Below are 19,818 nucleotides of genomic sequence, written 5' to 3'. Positions count from 1 at the left end.
GTTACTTACTCGCTCTGCCCATCATTCACTATTCATTTATTCGTTTATTCATTTATTCCAACATAGTACACCTGTGCATCCGGACAATTAGTATTGCATCTTGGTTCTTCGACACGTCTTTTCCTCTTCCTCTTCCTCTTCTCCTGCACGTTCCTCTTTTTGTTTTTGTTTTCGTTTGATGCTGATGCCGACTACTTATCACTTATCACTTACCCTTATGGCCCCTTTTCAACCTGACGGCTTTCAATTTCGGTTTCAGTCTTCATGGGATGGTTTCTTTTTTCTTTTTCTTTTTTTCTTTTGACGTTTCCACCTTTGTTTTTTTTTTTTTGAGTTTTTGAGTTTTTGATTTTTTTTTGTTTCTCTCGCACGCTCTAGCACCCCCGATTCAGGATTATGCAATGGAAATTATATACACAGCACTAGCATTTTCACTGGACTGGACCGGAACAGACCTAAGTTAGAGGAGGGGATGGTTCGACACAACATAGTCTCCCACAGGCAGACCTTGGTGTTGAAGATAGGGCGTATAAATTCAACGTGTCAAACACAACAAGGCTTCAACCTTGTTACCAAAAATGTTCCCGTTTTCGACGGCGGGCATACTTTGTTTTATATTCAAAATTACGGCCAATCAGCAGTGATATTATGGGTGAAAACGGGCTCTGCGCGATATTGTTCAAGTCTCGCAGACCTAGCCTTTGATTTGTACGATGTTGCACGTCCATATCCCATTGAGAGGTATTTTTTGGGAACTTGTAACACGATGATGATAAACGAACTATCGCAGTTCTGACATGCTACCCCGAAGCAAGGTGGCCGCTCCCCAAATCAAAACACTCATGATCTGGATCATCGAATCCCGGGCCATTCAAAATCACTGTCCCCACTCTCATACGGATCTACCTCTCTTGCTTCCATCATGCTAAGACTTCCCCCTGGATCATGAATACCACTGCGGGCTGAGTCCTCCGAAGAGTCGTCTTCCGAGCTCGAATCCTGGCTGTACTGCTCTGAATCTCCTTCCGTGTCGTCGTCCGCGTCCTCTTCGCCGCCGCTCTTCTCATCATCGGTGTCAACCTCGACGTCCATAGTCGCATCATCGTCGCCATCAAGCGAACCCTTGCCATCGTACGATACTCCATTGACGACAATAACGGGCACGATCTCGCGCAAGCGAGTAATATATCGCCGCAACACCGACCCCGAGTTTCCCTCGAATTCTAACTTCTCAATCGGAGCCCCGAGCTCTCGTCGAGCCGCGAGTGCGTCGACGAAGCCGTCGAGAAGATAGGAGAGCGACGGGAGTGCAGTAAAGGTAATGTACAGGGACCGCAATTGGGGGAAGATGATGTTGTCCGGGGTGAATGTGATGGGGTGTTGCTTTTCGTCCTCTCGTTTCTCCTGTGCAGTGTTATTGGATGCGTTCGTAGGTGCGATGTCGGGATCCAGAGCGTGTTTGGCCAGCCAGGCCAAGGTATGATCGATGTTCCCGTTGGGCGAAACAGCATCGGGTACCTGGTCGATGTTGATGAATGCGGACAGGAACATGTCGGCGGTCCCTCGCCCTGATAAATACAGGGTTTGAAGTTGAGGAAACATGCCATGAACGCTTGTCCACCACCTCACATCGTCAAGCATGCCAATCGCCGTGTCGACGGTGAGAGTCTGGACGTGCCCGAGGGGCAACGCACCCAGAACCTCCTCCACATTCTCCTTCACTGTGTTCTCCTTCGAAAGCCCCCACACTTCGTCTCCGAAGCTGAAGATCACCCTAGCACTTTCTTTGGCGCGCGTGGTGGTGAGATTGTGGATGTTCTTGTGGCGGAAGAGGGCGGCTGTGTCGGGATCCGTCCATCCGGCTATGATGTGAAAGCAATGGTTGATCCAGTTTTGTTCGATAACGATGCTACGGAGAGGTTCCGAAATTTCCATGGATTTTTCTCGGTCCGAATCAGAGTCCAAGACCTGTGATTTAGGCGAACAATTGAGGGTGATGAGAGGACAGAGCGGGCCCAGTGAGAAAGCGGGCCCGTTTTCGATTTCCTCGTGGCCACAGACGACTTCAAAATGCGAGAGGGAGGGCATGATCATGCGCGAGAGGGTGTAGGCGAGGCCTTGAACGTTGTTAAAATAGGAGTCACTGGCATCAATGTCGAGGATTTTGAGGTTGGGAAGGAGGACTGCATTTGGCGCGACGGTCGGTGCATTTTCCGCAGATTGGTTATCAACAGGATAAAGGGGTATTGCTTGGACTACTCGCAAGTATACAACGTTCGGCAAGCTCTTCAGTAGTTCTGAGGAAGTAAGGGTTAGCTATGTCGTAAAAGTCGGAAAGGGTTTCAGTTGAGCTAGTAGTAAGCGCTATTGAATCACTGACCAAGCCAATCCTGCATTTTAGGCCGCTCGCCTTCCGCGAGCATGAACAGCCCAAAAATAGGTGACGTTCCTCAACATCGGAAGAAGGCTCCACCGCAAAGGACGACACCCAGTGAAGTGCACGTATTCCAATCTCGACATCTCTCCTCTGAACAGCGCATCCGGCAGCCTCACAGTAGTACAGGATGAATTATTGGTCAACAGGAGCCGCTTGAGCATCGGTGCAGGGCACCCTTGTAATAGCTTCGCGAGTTTCTGCAATATATTGACAGACGCGAACAGCCTGAGTTTTTCTATTTTCAATATATTGGCAGGACTCAGAAGGAGCGTCAGGCCCGGGAAGTCTACGTCCTCCCGAATAGTCTCGTAGGCCAGCGAAAAGACCGTCAAGGGCGTATTTTTCGCAAGTGAGAGCATCATCTCCGTGCGCTCGACAGACGAATAGTCAATCGTACCCCAAAGCCTAGGACAACTGAATGCAATTTCTCGCCAGCGCTGACAGACGTGGGCCACGGGTTTGATCCATCCGAGTTTACGATTACACCGAACTTCCCTTCGGACGACGAAGGAGAATACGTGCGCGAGGACTTCGGGAGGGAGGGAATTTATGGCGCAGAGGAGGTTGCGCTGGGTTTTCAGGGCATATATAGATTGAGAGATTTGAGCGATGTCGTTCTCGACTTTCTTGCGTGCGTCTATAAGTGCATGGGCAGTGAAGCCTGGAGTGAGCATACCTGTCGGATTAGATTGATACGACAAAATGGTGAGTTCGCATATCTCATGGTCAAGCGGGGAGCCATCTTACTCAATTAGAGCTGAGGGAGCCTTGGTAGCTAATGAATTACGATTGCTCGAGAGGTTGGAATCAGTGGGCGTACATTCACTCGATGTGGTTGGGAGGAGAAAAATACACCAGCCTCAAACGCGTTCGGTGATCGAGGGTGATCGTGACAAAAGGAACACGATCGTGACGAGACGCGACTGTGACAGGCCATTTCAAGATTAGATAAGGATTGGCGCTCAATACTCTACTCAGAATCCTGGTGGAGAGTGGCGTCGTTCTCGATACAGAGACAAATGAACTATAATGCTCGTGTATAGGGCAGCAGCACGCTTCCGGTAGACAAGGGTACGTACGAGAGGTAGTATGGAAGATATGAGAGGTATGAGAGGAAGGTAGACGAACAGAGCCACACAGACTGCGGCTAAGAGAAATCCAGAGAGAGAGAGAGAGAGAGAAGTAATGACATTGTCGGAGAGAGAGTGAAGATCTACGATGATCATGACGAGAAGGAAGGGGGGACTTGCATATGTACAGAGCGGCAACAAAAAAGAGGAACGTGGGCAAAGAAAATCGAAAACGACGAAAGAGAGGAGTGCAATAATCAGCGACATGCATATGAACAATAACGCGAGTGCAAAGGAAATAATGGCAACGGGCAAGGAAACTTGGCGTGTGGCAGGGCTAAATCATGAATACCGGTGAATGAATGTTATGCGTCAAACCGAAACAAAATAAGGCGGAACAGGAAACTTCAAAGAAAGAGATGGGGGTATTTATACTCCATAGTCCATATATCGCTGCCTGAGCCTTCATGTTACAGCGACGAGCCCAAGCCGCTCAAGTCGGGTTACCTCCCCTCAAAAACCTGGCCAAGACCTCCTCCGAACCCTTCTTGAATACATCAACACCGCGAGCGGGGTCCCATACGCGACCCGCAGGCTTCTTGACCGGGGTAGTCATGAAGCCAGGACCAATCGAATGCCCATCCGGAGGAGAACCAGGAGGCGCGGTGCTAGCCGGAGACGACAACGAAGTCGTATCGCTCGAGAACCGCCGTGCAGCCGCGCTCGGGCGGATTGTGGAAGGCTGCCGCGAAGTCTCAGGCACGCCACCGAGACTGAGTGTGGTACCGCGAGGAGAGGGGAACATCCGCGGGCTACGCAGCCCTACTGTGGGGGATCCCAGAGGTGACAATGTCTCAGCGCTTAACTGGCTGGGAGAGAAAGCCGTGGAACCACCGAACGAGGAATTGCTTGACGTCCTGACCCGGGGCCACTCGCGCCTGGCCGTATGCTCGTTCGGGGTCGTCGAGCCGCTGCTGCGAGGTTTCGATTCCGGAGATCGTAGGTCCTTGTCTTTTCCGATGCGGTCAGCGTCGGTGGGCAAAGGGAGGAGATTAACCTGAACACCTTGGTCTCTGGTCTCCTTCGGGGTCGTCTGCACACTCGTCGAAGAATATTCCTTTCTCTTGCTTCTAGCTCCGCGTGAATGAGAGCTTGAAGTGGACTTGGTACGACGCCTTCCGGATTCGTCTCTGTGTTCGTTCTCAAGGTCGCTTTCGTCACTGGTGTCTTCGTCATCGCCGTCCATGCTGGGGTCGTCCGAATCCTGCAAAGTGTTGAACAAGCGATCTTCGTTCTTCCGAGATTCTGCAAGGTCGAACGCAGGCGCGAGGGTCCCATTGTGAGGTGAGCGAACGAGCTTCGAAGCGTACTTCTGAATACTGGGAACCGTGTCCCACGCGTTCTTGAATACGATACCCGTCTGCAATCCCACAGGCGGTGAGATCAAAGCATGTTGTTGCCGTTGAGGCGGTGAAGGCAAAGTCTGGGAGCTGGAGGATGGAGATGGGGAGGCACTGGGAGGTGCTACGAAGAGGCCCGGAGGCGGGGCGTCGCTCGCGGGGAAGACTCTGGCGGGCATCTGACGCGGCTTCTCCTCCCATGGAAATATGCTCTTGACCTTCGCGGGATCAGGCATAGGAGCCGCTTCGGCCTTGCCACCAAAAACGTTCGTGTAATGCCCCTCTCTAATCAAGCGTTCGGGAATATGGGTTGGGGCCGGGGGAGCGAAGAGAACGCTGGAAGATGGTGGTGATGGCTGCTCGTCATTACGACCTGGACTGGGGCTCGTGTTATCCGAATTATCCCACACGTTTGGAAAATAGGTATCCTTAGGGAAGTTGGAAGTGGGTGTTGTATTCGGAGGAGGCTCAATCGCGGCGTTCCAAGACATCATTGGAGGTGATGCAGAACGCGGGGGAATACCGCGTCGAGGTCCGGAGGGTGGTGTAGATGTGTGACTGTTACCAGGGGCTTGGGATGGATGGTGTTGTTCATGATACTGGGCAGGATCGAACGAGTCCGAGCGAGGCAGAACGAGTGGATGATGCTGAGGGGCGGGTGGTACATCATCTGGTCCTGGTGTCGGTGGCTGTCCTCCCAAAGGCGGTGCGGACGACCTTGGGGTAGATTGATCCTGCCCACCCTCAAAATGCTGCGAGCCTGCGCTCGAAGACTCACCGGATCCCTTCACAGAAGACCCATGGTGCTCTGAGGCATTTTGCGGCTCTCGACGTCGCCGCATGAGATCGATTCGGCCTTCGAGCGGCATGCGAATGTACGCGCCTTCGCCCGGCATCGGTTGTTCCACACCGACCGGATTGCTGAAACCCTCAATGGCGATTTTCCGTAAGGCTTCGAGACCTAATGTTGCAGGACCGGGTGTTGTGGCTGTCGGAGAAGGCAATGCCTCGGCACCAAGGCTAGCAGGTTGGTCCCAAGCGGATTCATAGCGGCTAGAGGCATATTCCGAAAGTAGGGCGGGGACGGTGGCGGGCGTCGAACGGTAATACTTGTCGTAGACGGCGTACCAACGATCAACAAGGGATCCATAATCGTAAGCCTGGAGAGGCTCAGAGGTGTTTTGTTGCGTATTCGTGCTACCGGGCGCGCGCCAGGGAATAGAATTCCAGGGCTTATTGGAGCCAATAAAATGAATAGCGGATATCTTCGAGCCAAAACGGGTATATGCAGGGGCGTAACTTCGAGAAGGAGGTAAATTTTAGCGTGTGACTGGGTTCGCGGTCTCGTTGAGTCGATGGGTGAAAACTTACGTGTATGCGGCGGTAGGTGTTGTGTTATACGTGAAGCTTAATCTGTTCCAATCATCCCCTCGCCACTCGTTCAGGAGTCCCTGGTCGCCTCCATCCCAGCTTCCCTTGGACCTCGATATATCCATGAGCGCATTGAATTTATCTTCCCCGGGAGACAACACCATCAGTCCAGAGTTGAAGATATCTGGCCAACCAACATCCGGAACAGCAGAGAACTCATGTGGCAAAGTGAAAAGATGAGAGAGCGGGCGAGTCGGCAGAATGTCTGCGTCGAGGAATATGATCTTGCCGAATTGAGTGAGGCGGAATACGTGTAACTTTGTGAGAACGGAATGGAGATCCGGGCGGCCTGTATCAGAAAAGAGAGAGCAAGATATGGTCAGGAACAAGCTTTAGAGACAAAGCACGGGAGAGCATTCGATGGGAAGTGTGGTGTGCAACTTTTGTGCGTTCTAACTGTAAGTTTCAGGACTTAGGCAGATCTCAGACTCTAAGTCTGGAGACCAGAGGTACGTCTGGCGACCAGTACTCCATTCGCCAAACTACCTTCGAAACGAGGTTGCGAGCCGACGTACCTAACAATTGTAACCCCCGCGCATTATCTTCCTCAATAATCTCCACCCCAACCACCAGATCGTACGCCCTTCTCAAGAGCTTTACACTTGCGACGTCAAGCGTCTCCGGCGTGACCAAGCAAACAGTCTGAAAGGCAACCTCTGGGGAAGAAGGTGGAGACGGATGTACGTCCTTCAAAGCAGCCGCGAGAGTGAGTGCGCCGGGGAGATACGAGTCGGACGTCAGAAGAGTAACAAAGGCATAAGGAGAGGCCATGGACAAGAAGCCCACGCGAGAGGGTGCGCTGAGCGCGACGGACGACGAAGGAGAAGAGAAAAGAGGACTGAGGAGGAGAAGGCGGTGAAAACGCTTCGAAGCGTCCAAATCCGGGACGCTTCCTTTCGGACCTGACGTAAGCGCGTATCTCCCCCGCATCGTCTGTTGTCTTCCCCAAGTTTCTTCAATGTTCTTCCTCAGTGATCATCAACATCCCCACACCGTCGTCATCTGTTCCCCGGATCCAAGCAGCAAGCTTTCCCGTATCAATTTCGACCGAAATCCCTTCACGGTGGCCTCCTTGCACACTTCTGGCATTTCGCTTCAAAATCTACGCGAACTTGGCAATGACAAAAGGATGATGATGCTGCTGCGGCTTCCATTTCGAAATAAACTCTAATTATAACGCGTTCTTCAAAGCGCAGGGGCGGAGAGGCACGGATAACGCCAGGCAAGCATCTTTGTGGCGGTTCGCCCGATTGACGCCACATCGCAAACGCCAACAAGTCAACGGCATACTAATAGCATAGTTCCATACAAACGTCAGGGAATTGACCGACGAACAGAGGATAATACTATTACAGGCCCTCGGTCGTGTTTCGACCCTCCATCAGAAAAGAACTTCAAGCAGGATGCTCGGTACGTATGCGCGGCGCTTATACATGTTCCACGAACATGTCGTAGACAACTTTGAGTGCTCCTAGAAAAGTACCTGTTGGGCGTTGAATGAAAAGAACCAAGGAAGGAGTTCTAATCTTCTTAGATATCACGTACATAACAAGCCCATTTTGCCAAAGGCCCCGTTGTGGCGCTAAATAAACGGGCGCGGAACACGCGTAAGCCTGCGTTTCTTCAATAAATTGTTCAGAAATAAATACCTTCGCAGGTTTGCCTGACATGTAACCAATAGTGTTGTAGACGCGACCAAGACACCAAAGGCCACAGCCTGCTGCCGCGCAATGTGGGTACTTCAAAGAGCTCAAGAGAGTCCTGTAGAGCGTTCATTCAAGCGCATTCGTCAAAGTGAACGAGAGAAAAGGATACGTGCAATGTGTATATGATCGGGATGCACTCCAGAGTATTCTGGTGTGCTCCTTTGCATCGATCCCGACGCGGCCGATAAATAATGGGTCGACATCATAATAATCGCAGGTCTACTCACTCTGAGTACAGTTGAATATCAAGGCATCCTTGGACTTCGACTGAGCGGCAGCATCCGCATACGCTGATGAGGACAACAGTAAGCGTTTAGCAACCTAGCTCGCGCTCTCTGGACTCCGTATACACACTCTGAAGAAATTTGATCTCTGCTATAGCCCTCCATCTTGCCACCATTTGAGATTGCCAGATGAGAAGAGCGGTAGTCGAGAGGAGAGAAGCAGCAACCCAGGCAAAGCCATTCGGAACGACGATAGTAGACGTAGACATGTCGATAGTCAGGTTTAGGTGAGGCACAAACAAGGAGGAGACTGCGAGCACGACCGCGAGGTGCTTCACCTTCGAGCTGCTTGATATTTATACTGCATCAAATGAGGCCTTGGACAACACAGGACAACATGGAGGCATGCGACGTCAGGACCACGACGGCCGGCTTGATTTGGAGTGTGTTTTTCTGTTGTAGGACCACGGGTGGAAATGACGGAGTTGGTGCGGAGAACACGAAGGCGAATAAATATAACAGTGGCTGTTATGAAGGGTGTGCGATGGAAGCTGAGACGGCCAGGCGAGGGGGAACCTCGCGGACAAAGGTTTGATAAGGAGTGGTTAGGAATGTCCATTCTCTCAAGCACCCAGAGCGCTAAGGAAGCTTCTGAAGGTCCATTGCAACCTTAAAAGAGACGATCGTTATGATTTTTCTTTGGATCGGCAGCGAAATCCGCTGGAAGCGCCATACAGAGCGCGTATAACCAGCCATTGAATCATTTTGAGTGGAGACAAGAAGGCTTCGGCGTTTGTGAACAGCATCGGACAGGAAAAACAGAGATGCATTATAGAAATTACCAAACAAGTATGATGTCCAGCAGACCGCACAGAAAATCACACTCCCAAGAGTATGAGACTCGACACTTAGATGCCTGCGGTGATCAGGTTGTAGGAGGTTGCGACAGAGCCCCCAAGGAGAGCTGAAACGGAGACAAGATGAGTGAGTAGGAGTTATTCGGTACAACGGGGAGGAACTGGAGGGGTTCTGGCGTACCAAACATGCCGAAGTAGCCGAAGAATCCGCGACGGCGCTGGAAGGAGAGTACCGCGTCAACGACACAGTTCATCAATGAAGACGCGATATCTACACACCTTTTCTGGCTGGCCAGTCATGTATCCAAGAGTGTAGAAGATACGGCTGAAGGCCCAAACACCTAATCCACCCGCTGCGACGATAGGGTACTGAAGAGCGGTGATTGCTGTGGTTGTCAAGACGATAGGGAGAGCCTCCAATGTATTTTGGTGTGCTCCTTCAGTCAGAGGTCAGAGTCAACGGATAGAGGAAGGACTTTCGAACACAGACTTTGAGCACAGTTGAATACCATAGCTTCCTTGGAAGCAGCCTGCTGAGCAGCATCGGCATAGACTATCCCAGATACGTTAGCAGGCAACGAAAGGCGAGAACTATTGAAACTGACCTTGGGGATATTTAATCCCAGCCTTTCCCCTCGATCTGCCCACTCTAGATGTTTGCCAGACTAGAACGCCGAGAAGGAACAAGGCGGCAGGTGGGACGTAGCCGAAGCCTTGTGGGACGGTGATGGTGGACATGCTGATAAAAGGCAGGTGAAGAAGACGACGAGGACGAGAGAAGTTTGTGAGTTTAGATGATTGCTTCCTGCGGCGTTTTATAGGCGAAAAAAAACGCTGGGAAATTCGGGTCCACGTAGGGAGCGGTTGACAGGACGGGAAACCATACTTCCACGACTGGTGCCGGCCGCGGATCCTCGACGCGTAACAAGCGGAGGCGTCTTCAACATACGTGTCCTTTGACTGTATGGGATTTTGAACGGAAATCCATTTGTTGGCCCATTGCACGGTCGCTACAGTGCACCTAGTTGCCGGTCGTGGACCGCTGTGGACGCCTTCGGGATGTGTGAAGATACCCTAGTGAAACTTGTTCAAGTGATGTTCTGCCCGATCCGCTCTATATAAATTTCCGATGACGCGGGCGCTTATGGACTTCCCGCAGACTTCCGGGCAGATGTGGAATGTTGGAGCCGGCCTCGAGCAAGACTTGATTGCATACAAGCTCGAGGACGACTTGGCCGTTAACGATGCTCACTACGACGAGCTAGCTGTCTAAGATGTTCAGGACCAATGCACTTCCTCGGTCCCTCCGTCTTACTCTTCTGCCCGCGGCCCCATCGCGTTCCTTCTCTGCGCGGCACGCTGCTCGTTGGGCTCATGGACATCCCTTCGGATCCTTTTTCACCAGAGCCCCACCACCTCTCCGAATACCATACCGCTCTGTCGCATTATGGCTCGTTCCATTAGCAGGCGGTGTCGGTCTGTATCTCCTCCCCAAACCACAATCTCCTCTGAGCCCAAATCTGTTTGCTTCACCGACAATCATCCCCTGCTCCAAAAAATGTCGAAGAGAACCTTTCATTATCTCCCCCGCCGAGCCCGACTCTACTCTTCTTAACCGTATACTATCAATCCTCCGCGATAATATCTGGGAACCTATCCTTACAGCCAAACGCTTCGTTCACTTATTCTGCCTATTTATGCCGGTGATTCTCTCGGCGCCAATGCTGCTAGTAGGAGTGCCGGAACGCAGGTTGCAGGGAGATAGATGGGGAGCTGTCTGGTGGTATGGTTTCTTGGTCGCTCAGATGGAGTATGCTGGGCCCACATTCATAAAGGTGTGTTCGTACCATTCTCACCTCTTGCTTCCTGAATACTAATTGCCGTAGTTGGCGCAATGGGCAGCATCTCGTGCGGACCTATTCCCTTCATTGCTCTGCGAGAAGTTGGGCAAGATGCACTCCCGTGGAAGGCCGCATCCTCTTTCGCATACCAGGAAAGTGATCGAACGCGTCTTTGCGAAACGGTTTGAAGATGTTTTCGAGGAGTTCGACGACGAACCCATCGGCACAGGTGCAATCGCTCAGGTAGGTTATACTAGCGGACGCTCTATCTACGACTCTTCTCAAACTCTAGGATTACTTCCCAGGTATACCGCGCCACATTGAAGCAAGACCTACTTCCTCCATCGTACTTCGACCCAAAGCGCGCTCCCAGGTCTGGCCCAGGCGCAATAGCTCCTCACATCCTACCAGATTCTATACCTTCTGTTCCTACCGCCGCCGTAGCTATCAAGGTTCTTCACCCACGGGTCGCCAAAACCATCGCACGAGACCTTACCATTATGAAGCTATTCGCTCATATGATTACGCTTATCCCTGGGATGGAATGGATATCGCTTCCAGAGGAAGTGGAGGTGTTTGGGCGGATGATGTATGAGCAACTCGACCTCCGACACGAGGCGAATAACCTTGTGATGTTCGAGACCAACTTCATGACGCGCAAGGAACCGATAACGTTCCCTCGACCTTTAAGGACGTTCTCTACCCAGGACTTGCTTGTGGAGGAATATCAGAACGCACTTCCCCTTGAAGCGTTCCTGAAGAATGGAGGTGGACCGTACGATGACCAGCTTGCAGAACTCGGTTTAGATGCTTTCTTAGTATGTCATTCGACCAGGCAGCATGGTGCATTAGGCTTTAACTTTTGATTTCTAGAATATGCTGTTGTTGGACAACTTTGTCCACTCCGACCTCCATCCCGGAAACATCATGGTCAAATTCACAAAGCCTAGCACTTCGGCTCTTCTCAAAACCCTCTGGGCGTCCCTACTCAACGGCGACAAACAATCTGTCACCGCGTTGGACCACGCAACCAGCCCAGATTCTGATGCCATCGTCGAACGCCTTTCAGCACTCACCTCTTCACCAGAAGAATGGCGAGCGGAACTCCACGACCTTCACACACAAGGCTACTTCCCCGAACTCGTCTTTATCGACGCCGGCCTAATCACCACACTCGACTCGAAAAACCGGCAAAACTTCCTCGACCTATTCCGCGCTGTCGCCGAATTTGACGGTTACCGTACCGGTCAGCTTATGGTCGAGCGATGTCGCTCTCCCGAACTTGCAATAGACACGGAAACATTTGCGCTCCGGATGCAACACATTATGCTCAGTGTCAAGCGCAAGACGTTCTCGCTTGGCCAGATCAAGATATCAGATATCTTGACGGAGGTGTTGAAGGCCGTAAGGCAGCATCACGTGAAGATGGAGGGAGACTTCATCAATACCGTGATTTCGATACTATTATTAGAGGGCATTGGCAGGCAGTTGGATCCTGGGTTGGACTTGTTCAAGAGTGCGTTGCCTATCTTGAGGCAGTTAGGGAAGAAGATGACCGTGCAGGAGGGTATGAGCGAGTTACCGTCGGGGAACCTGGGCGCAATGATCAAGGTCCGCTTCTTCACTACTTTTTCTGTTAATCGTTTCTAGCGAAGCTGATGGGGCGCAAACCTATCTTTTCTTGACAGTTGTGGGTATGGCTAGAGGCGCGCGAGTGGGCGTCAGCGGCTTTCGTGGATGCAGATGAACTTATACGTTATGACTGGTGCGTCTTCCATCTCACGCCTTCTGTTCTCAAGATTCATGACCCTGACCCTGACCCTTACCTCTCCTAGGCTCACCACAAGCATATAGACACCTCGCAGACAAATGCATCATCCTTACTTTTACTGTACTACACTTTTTGCATTACGTTTTCCTTGCAATTGGGGCATTGAGTATTCGCTGATGACGATAGCACAACAGTCGTTGCGATAGCACTTTAGAGCTCGTATTCCAACACGATCACAGCGTGCTGATCCATGTTCCTGTGTATTTATAAATACATGGCTCAGTTCGTAGCCACTTCGTTCGATTGTTTCGCAAAGCGTTTGCTGTTCGCGGCCTCCGGTAATTGTCCGTATCGGAACGGAGATTGCATGAGTACTCTCATGTTCTGATTCCCCCTGCGAGACTAGGGTGGTACGTTTGTTGGTTCATGATGGGATGGATGTGAGATGAGGACGGCTCTCAGTGATAGGGCGGGTGAATGAGTGGCGCTGGTTCGTTCTTGTGACAATTGTCGCACGCGTCGCCGGCCACACCCGAACATGAAGTGGACGCTGAGAACAAGTCATCTCATCAGTAGCGCTCAACTATGATGTCACTCAGCAACTCCCACTCTCACTCTTCATCCACTTCCTACGCGACAAACGGGTAACTTGAAACTACCATCATGGTCCAAATTCCAGCTATCATTCTCCATCACCTCGAGACGCTCGAACCAAACGCGAAGTTCAGCGGTCGTCTCCCTCGTATCGAATCCTCTTCCGGTCAGACTTACTTCGCCAAAGTCGGTTCAACAAGAGAAACAGAGCAGTACATCGGAGAAGCCGAATCGCTCAAGGCCATGGATGCCGCAGCTCCAGGCCTCGTCCCTCGAGTCTTTGCATCTGGTGTCTCCGAGTCGGACTCACGACCGTTCATGCTCTCGGAGTATCTCACCATGGGCTCCCTGGATAACAACTCTGGAGCGGAGCTAGGGAAGAGACTAGCCACAGAGATGCACTGGTATAAGAGCGAGAATGGGTTCGGGTTTGCCGTCCCGACGTATTGCGGCGCGACTCGCATGAGAAATGGCTGGTATAGCCGATGGGAGGAATGTTTCGATGTGATGATTGGGGATCTATTAGATACGCTCAAGTCGCGAGGAAAGTTTCCAGAGCTATGCAGGAAAGGGGATAAAATTCGAGAGAGGTACGTTGTCAATCAGATCTTGCGAGGCTTAGATGCAAGGAGGAATCAAGCTCGTTTCCCAAGAGTGATCCCAGCTCTACTCGGTTCACTCGATATAGACCCTGTTTTATGCCATGGTGATTTATGTGGGTTCTTGCGTTCATCCCACTTTTGATGGCTCGCTAAACATATGTTTTATCCCCATTAGGGAGCGGAAACACGGGTACGAAGAGCGAAACTGGAGAACCTGTTATCTTCGACCCTTCGTCATTTTACGGCCACAACGAAGCTGAGTGGGTACTTACTCATGCCACGATCTCATCGCTCTTGACCTTAGAGAATGTGGACTATATATCCCCTTTTTGCTTTGTAGCCTCGCGATTGCACGTATCTTTGGCGGGATCCCTCGATCTTTCTTCGAGGAGTATCATAAACACCTTCCCAAGACCGAGCCAGCCGACCAATATGAGCAACGCGGAGACCTGTACGAGCTCTTCCACTATCTAAACCATACTGTTCTATTTGGGGTAAGGTTGCCACATCAAGAGTTCTCCTTCTCTGGATGAGCTGACAAGGAAATCGTAAAGAGCGGATATTCCGGTAGTGCACTGGCCAAGATGGACACCCTCCTGGGCACCATTCACTAGAGCGATGACGAGATCATGTCCCTTACCCCGTCTCGGTGGCAGAAGACGCTCAGGGAGGCTTGCGTTATCGTGTTCGTATGCAGTATTGGAATGTAGGAATACGAAAGGCCGTTCAGATATCGCTTAGCAGGGTGGCCGGGCCATGGCCATCTCTCCACGCTGCTTGTTCTGCCAGCAACGTTCTTAGATTCTCCGGATGTTCACAACGCACAGAGTCTCGCACACGTCTCAGCTCGCCTCTATGCACATTCAAGCTATTCCAGACGGTCTGCTCTGACACGGCGTCATACGGGTCCGTATCTGAGTTTCCTCCGACTGAGAGAGGTTCTCTATACTTACGAGCGTTCTATTTATGCTGCTAGCGTCGCGCAACAGAGGCCCGACTGGATGATCTGCATATGGACCAGTCTCAACACTCGATCGCCGTCGGGTAAAGCCTCCTTCAGAACAAACACACAGCCTTCATTCGTCAACCCTAATCCCGACAGTACGTATTCGGCGACCAGCCCGTCTTCGACCTTTCGCGAATCACGTTCTACATGTCTAGCTCTATCATCTAGCCTGATTCAAGCTTGCCTTTGGATCAGTTATCACTACACGCTCAGGTCTTGTTGGGTCCTTCTCAGCTCACTCCCTTGTAGCGTTCCCACTGCCTTGCGAAAACCCGTTTTTCTACAAGCGTGTTCTGGAGTCAGGCTAAAAACACACTGGCACAAGATCCTGAGGAACATATAAAGTGTCTTGTTGATGGTGTAAACAAAGTTTCACCGATAAACGCCAAATTATCTGCGCAATTGTAGGCGCCAGTTTATGTCGCGCTCTTGCGAACACTCGGGCGGTCCATGAAAGTCACCGTATTTCAGAGCCGCCGCAGAGCTTCGGTAGCCTGATGGGGCCGGAGAAGGATGAATGCTCGTTGGAGTAATAGAGTATAAGCGAGAAAGTGTATTCGACACGTCTGCACGATGTCTGCACTTCATGCAATGGGTCGTGCACTGCTTCCTGTTCTCAGGTTGAGATTGTAATTATGACTGACGCCTCTGTGGGTACCCTTTCCCGCCATGCTCGGATCGGGGCGCGCACCCGAAAAGGCGCTAGGATTTGCGTTTATGGGCGTGCCCTGGACGGAATTGGCATCAGAGCAGATCCATTGACGCCCTCATCATCTTTGTAACCTCCGTGGTCGTCGGAGGACCCTGTTGGGTCTAGGGCAGATCGCTTACTTAAAGCTTCGCTACCCCGTGTTCACATATGTACAAAGTAGCCCTTGTTGACGCCAGGTGGTTGTTGCTCTACTGCTCTCACTGTTGACCATCTCTCCCACTCTGCCAGCGTTCACATGGCCTCTCTTCAGCCTCAGCGTCAGAAAGCCAGCTCACCACCTTCATTGTCCAAGCAGCGTCGCGGTAGTACGGCACTTTCATGCGCAGAGTGCAGGCGGTTGAAGCTGAGGTACGTATCGACCACTTCCGTCTTCATGTCGACCATCTTGTTCACGATCAAACGCGCAGATGTAATCGTGTGTTTCCTTGCACCGGTTGCGTTAAGAAAGGATGCGCTGCAATATGCCCTGATGGTAAGCTATCACCGTTGCGACCTTCTTCGAAGTCGTCGAAGCTAACACTGCTACTTTCAGGTTCTCTTACCACTGGCAAGGGCAACAGGTAACGTTCCACGCTGTTCTTCTGTCTTGCTCATTCGCTGACTGTGCCTCAGGTTCATTCTCGCCAATACCGAAGTACTGCATGACAAGATTGGCCAACTTTCGTCTCGCGTTCGCCAGTTGGAAGACGCACTGGCAGACACCTATGGTCTCCATTCCGCAGAGCGACACCCTCTATTGTCAGATGACTTGTTGCAGATCAAACGCCCACTCGAAAGAGAGCCTCATAAGGAAATCGCAGAGACGTTAGAAGCTACTGCGTCGGAATCAGAGAACATTGATGCCGTTGGCTCATTGTATGACTTCTTGGTTTGTCAGTGATGAATACGTTATTGACGAGCGCCATTCTACAGATCGATCTCTGAGACTGGCAGGTCCAACTTCTTCGGGTGTACCGCGAATGCATGGGTATGTTTCTTGTTTCCTGATCAGAGCTCTCCTAACCTGACGCGACCATCTACAGTATCTCTTGCAGGTATGACTGCATAGCATGAACCGCAAGGAATGTTTTCAAAAGAACTGATCGAAATTTCGTTACAGAACGAGGAACCACGCGATGAAGAAGAAACCTCCCGCCCAGAGCTTGGACTACCCAATGATTTACCATGGTTAAGCCACGCATTCCCCTTCACTTCCAGCGTCAAAGCTTCATCTCAAAACGTTCGCGAGACTCTACTGGGCTGCCTTCCGGATCCTCTGGAAGCTAGACGACTCGCCGACATTTATTACAATAACGCGGCATGGATGTAAGAATCTAATTCTGCTCCTCTCTCATCAGTTGTCTTACTTCATCAACTTGTAGGTACCGACCCATATGGGAGAATGACTTCCGTGATGTTATCCTCACTCCTATATACGACCCCCAACAAAATTCGAACACAGGCCCTCCTATGAGTCAGAAGCTCTCGGTACTGTTCCTTGTTATGTCAATGGGTGTTCTGATGGATTTGGATCGACCACCGAACTCGAACGACGCCCACTATTACTTTCAGCTAGGGCGAGCTGCTCTTGCTCTTGATTCGATTTTTGAGGACCAATCATTGACCGCTTTGCAAGCACTGGTATGTTCTCATGCTTTATAGTTCAAGGAACAATTGACGAATCAATTCAATAGCTCTTGATGTTGCACTTCATGTTCTTATCCGACATTGATGGCCCACGCTGGGCGTTCATGGGGATGATTGTAAAATTAACCCACAGTGTGAGTTGTAGTTCTCCGGTGGCATAGTAGCCTTTGTACTTACCTTAGAGACGTAGTGCGGCCTCCATCGAGACAGTGGCAAATGGAATCTCAGTCCGGAGGAAACACAAAAACGAAGAGCGTTGTTTTGGGAAATATATACGTGAGTCAATATGACGTGTTCAGTCTGCTTGCTTTTGTCTAAGAAACCGTCTCTTTCTGTAGATACGACTCTTGGATGGTGGGTAAAGTCATCCGCTTGGAAACAGAGCGTCTCGCCTAACATGCATACTACAGAGTTTGACGTACGGGCGACCGCCTTCGTTCTCACTTACTCACATGGATTGCCGTATGGCATACGAACCCACTCAAAATGCAGAAGGCGAAGAAGACTATGGGTGTACGTGCAGGTCATCACTTCTGATGTGTTTCACGTTCTCATGATTCTTTAGTTCACTTGTGGAAACACAAGTTCTGTTCCCAGTGTCTTAGCATCGTTCACGACCAAGCCTTTGGAGCCAAGATGCCGAGCTACAAGCTCACACAAGAACTCGACAGGAGAGTGCGTAACTTCAAGACACCGCCTACCTTACGAGTTCCCGGCTTCGGTGGACCAATGTCCGAGATCGAGCCACCCTCGCCAGCTTTGACCATGCAACGTTTTATCGCATTCTCCATCCGGGAGATCAGTGAGTTATCGCAGATTGTCCTCTACCCGTTAAACAACTGCTGACCCAGTTCACTTGTAGCGATATTCTATATGCATCGCGGGTTTTTCGCACATGCAATGACCACAAATCCTGAGGACCCTCTTGCCAGCAAGTATGCCCCCTCGGTCCTTGCAGCGTACAGCAGCGCGTGCTCCTTTATTGGCCTGTCCAAGAGTTTGTTCTCGCAACAGCCTGGTCTGATGGAGCGGATGTGGTTTATGTTCACCCACGTGTTTTCGTGCGCCGTAAGATGCTTCCTCCCTTCTTACTCTGTCAATTGACTGACGCCTTGTATCGTGTACTCAGATCGTCCTCGCGTCACTACCTATCCGATGCCCCTCGATCATGCTTGCTCGTTCGGCGTTCTCCCATCTCGAGTCCGCTCTTGGGCTATTTGAGCAAGTGGCCAAGAATCCCCGTGCGGCAAAAGTTCTGGTAAGCTATCTAACACCTTCTCCGGACGTGCAACGTACTCACGGATATAAAGCCCGTGTTACGAACCCAACGCGAAAAGGCCATCGCCTCGATGCAAGACGTACAACCACGAAACTCTGTAATTCTCTCTCGGACAGGCCTGCCGGACTCGCCTAAAATTAAACAGGAGGACGATCAGTTGACGAAGTTAGGAGGAGGTCAAACACGTCTGGTCATGCACCGGCCTTCCTCTATGCCTTCTTCCCCGTCAAACTCTCCCTCTATTGCAGCCCCCGGCGTAGTCGTACCGCGTACCTCCCCGCCTACTATGTACTCATCCCCTCGCCTGCCACCTCCTCCCGCCATGGACTTCGACTCGCACTGGGTTGGAGCTGGATACACCGACCCACCGCCGTCGTACGACTATACGAATCGTGCCCCGCCTCCAGATATTTGGTCAAACCCAGAAATGGCCCAACAAGCATTCGACTTGGCCACGCACGTGTCTCCATTGACGATGACGAACATTCATGACCAGTTCACGCAGTCCGCATTCGATCACGCTATGTCCGCTTCGCCATATCAGGGCGGAACGACGCCACGGACCCCTCCAGCAGACTTTGTGGATGCATGGGCGAGTTTTATGGCCCAGTATGGGCGTGTATGATCATATTATTGAATTTTGGCTCGTAGTAGATACATTGCTTTGCTCACTTGTACGCTTTGCTGACACTTGCACATTCTGAATTGTTGTTTGCGGATGAAGGCGGATGAGAGCGAAGTTGTCTTAGATGAGGCTCGTGGAGAACAGACGCACTGTTTCTCGCTTATTCTCTGTGTATTTGATTTTGTTTGTGACCTTTGCTTGTTATCATATCAGTATGTAGACCTATGACCCTCGAGCTCTTCGACATGTATACGACGTTATCACTTTCCCGTGCAATCAAGTACCCTTGAGTCCTTTTGTTCAGAATATTGGGTGTATTGACGATATTACGATGCGTACACCGAGAAAGATCCGGGCAGTGTTGTACCGATACCGCTCAACCTCTCAACGTTCAACGGTCTGCCAACGTTAACGTTAACGTTGTCGTCTCTAGCTCTGGTCCTAAAATCCAATCAAGAAACGTGAATGCCCCTGATTCACAGGGGCCACGAGGTTCCGAGAACTCGACATTGTAGCCGGCGGCCAAATGTGGACTTGACGGAACAAAGCCTGAGCCAAGCTATCGGTCTTCCGGTCTTCCCCTGTACGGCGTCTATTGAGACGGACGACTCACGGCTCCAGCTCTCCATATCGTATA

General features: G+C 51.1%; 7 protein-coding genes across 7 annotated transcripts; 3 read left to right on the top strand and 4 right to left on the bottom strand.

The window, feature by feature from the left end:
* Window positions 1–852: 852 nt before the first annotated feature.
* Window positions 853–2,423, bottom strand: STEHIDRAFT_151614 (uncharacterized protein; the record flags this gene model as incomplete). The annotated part of the gene is made up of 2 exons (XM_007298703.1): window positions 853–2,297; window positions 2,381–2,423. The coding sequence occupies 2 exons, from the start codon at window positions 2,421–2,423 to the stop codon at window positions 853–855; spliced, it is 1,488 nt and encodes a 495-aa protein (XP_007298765.1).
* Window positions 2,424–3,480: 1,057 nt separating this feature from the next.
* Window positions 3,481–8,537, bottom strand: STEHIDRAFT_164594 (uncharacterized protein; the record flags this gene model as incomplete). The annotated part of the gene is made up of 5 exons (XM_007298702.1): window positions 3,481–6,206; window positions 6,279–6,627; window positions 6,854–7,240; window positions 8,272–8,334; window positions 8,399–8,537. The coding sequence occupies 5 exons, from the start codon at window positions 8,535–8,537 to the stop codon at window positions 4,001–4,003; spliced, it is 3,144 nt and encodes a 1,047-aa protein (XP_007298764.1). The 3' UTR covers window positions 3,481–4,000.
* Window positions 8,538–9,041: 504 nt separating this feature from the next.
* STEHIDRAFT_70940 (uncharacterized protein) lies at window positions 9,042–9,232 on the bottom strand (the record flags this gene model as incomplete). The annotated part of the gene is made up of 1 exon (XM_007298088.1): window positions 9,042–9,232. A coding segment is annotated over one exon (190 nt), but the record flags the coding sequence as incomplete, so codon positions are not given.
* A 130-nt stretch (window positions 9,233–9,362) lies between these two features.
* STEHIDRAFT_48148 (uncharacterized protein) lies at window positions 9,363–9,863 on the bottom strand (the record flags this gene model as incomplete). The annotated part of the gene is made up of 3 exons (XM_007298036.1): window positions 9,363–9,562; window positions 9,616–9,678; window positions 9,731–9,863. The coding sequence occupies 3 exons, from the start codon at window positions 9,861–9,863 to the stop codon at window positions 9,363–9,365; spliced, it is 396 nt and encodes a 131-aa protein (XP_007298098.1).
* A 536-nt stretch (window positions 9,864–10,399) lies between these two features.
* STEHIDRAFT_164592 (ABC1-domain-containing protein) lies at window positions 10,400–12,894 on the top strand (the record flags this gene model as incomplete). Its single annotated transcript, XM_007298701.1, has 6 exons — window positions 10,400–10,960; window positions 11,012–11,209; window positions 11,272–11,784; window positions 11,840–12,577; window positions 12,655–12,731; window positions 12,802–12,894. The coding sequence occupies 6 exons, from the start codon at window positions 10,400–10,402 to the stop codon at window positions 12,818–12,820; spliced, it is 2,106 nt and encodes a 701-aa protein (XP_007298763.1). The 3' UTR covers window positions 12,821–12,894.
* A 493-nt stretch (window positions 12,895–13,387) lies between these two features.
* On the top strand, window positions 13,388–14,650 carry STEHIDRAFT_117318 (fructosamine kinase PKL/CAK/FruK). Its single transcript, XM_007298700.1, has 5 exons — window positions 13,388–13,921; window positions 13,985–14,046; window positions 14,109–14,193; window positions 14,274–14,427; window positions 14,488–14,650. Exons 1-5 carry the CDS (start codon window positions 13,401–13,403, stop codon window positions 14,545–14,547), a joined length of 882 nt encoding a protein of 293 aa, XP_007298762.1. The 5' UTR covers window positions 13,388–13,400; the 3' UTR covers window positions 14,548–14,650.
* A 1,231-nt stretch (window positions 14,651–15,881) lies between these two features.
* STEHIDRAFT_117316 (uncharacterized protein) lies at window positions 15,882–19,451 on the top strand. The gene is made up of 16 exons (XM_007298699.1): window positions 15,882–15,999; window positions 16,059–16,123; window positions 16,184–16,211; window positions 16,264–16,506; window positions 16,564–16,618; window positions 16,674–16,685; window positions 16,751–16,956; window positions 17,013–17,271; window positions 17,325–17,411; window positions 17,468–17,553; window positions 17,616–17,631; window positions 17,688–17,790; window positions 17,843–18,079; window positions 18,140–18,345; window positions 18,407–18,535; window positions 18,588–19,451. Exons 1-16 carry the CDS (start codon window positions 15,887–15,889, stop codon window positions 19,179–19,181), a joined length of 2,439 nt encoding a protein of 812 aa, XP_007298761.1. The 5' UTR covers window positions 15,882–15,886; the 3' UTR covers window positions 19,182–19,451.
* The last annotated feature ends 367 nt before the right edge of the window (window positions 19,452–19,818 follow it).

Source organism: Stereum hirsutum, assembly GCF_000264905.1.
Source record: "Stereum hirsutum FP-91666 SS1 unplaced genomic scaffold STEHIscaffold_1, whole genome shotgun sequence".
NCBI classification, from domain to species: Eukaryota; Fungi; Basidiomycota; class Agaricomycetes; order Russulales; family Stereaceae; genus Stereum; species Stereum hirsutum.
The sequence above is the reverse complement of the archived record's forward strand: the minus strand, read 5'-3'. Positions and strand labels throughout refer to the sequence as shown.

Coding starts and splice junctions, on each gene's coding strand:
- STEHIDRAFT_117318 (XM_007298700.1), top strand. CDS start 13,401: ATGGTCCAAATTCCAGCTATCATTCTCCATCACCTCGAGACGCTCGAA. Junction 14,047..14,108: donor TTTATGCCATGGTGATTTAT/GTGGGTTCTTGC, acceptor TATCCCCATTAG/GGAGCGGAAACACGGGTACG. Junction 14,428..14,487: donor ACCATACTGTTCTATTTGGG/GTAAGGTTGCCA, acceptor GAAATCGTAAAG/AGCGGATATTCCGGTAGTGC.
- STEHIDRAFT_117316 (XM_007298699.1), top strand. CDS start 15,887: ATGGCCTCTCTTCAGCCTCAGCGTCAGAAAGCCAGCTCACCACCTTCA. Junction 17,272..17,324: donor TGACCGCTTTGCAAGCACTG/GTATGTTCTCAT, acceptor TCAATTCAATAG/CTCTTGATGTTGCACTTCAT. Junction 18,080..18,139: donor ATTCTCCATCCGGGAGATCA/GTGAGTTATCGC, acceptor GTTCACTTGTAG/CGATATTCTATATGCATCGC.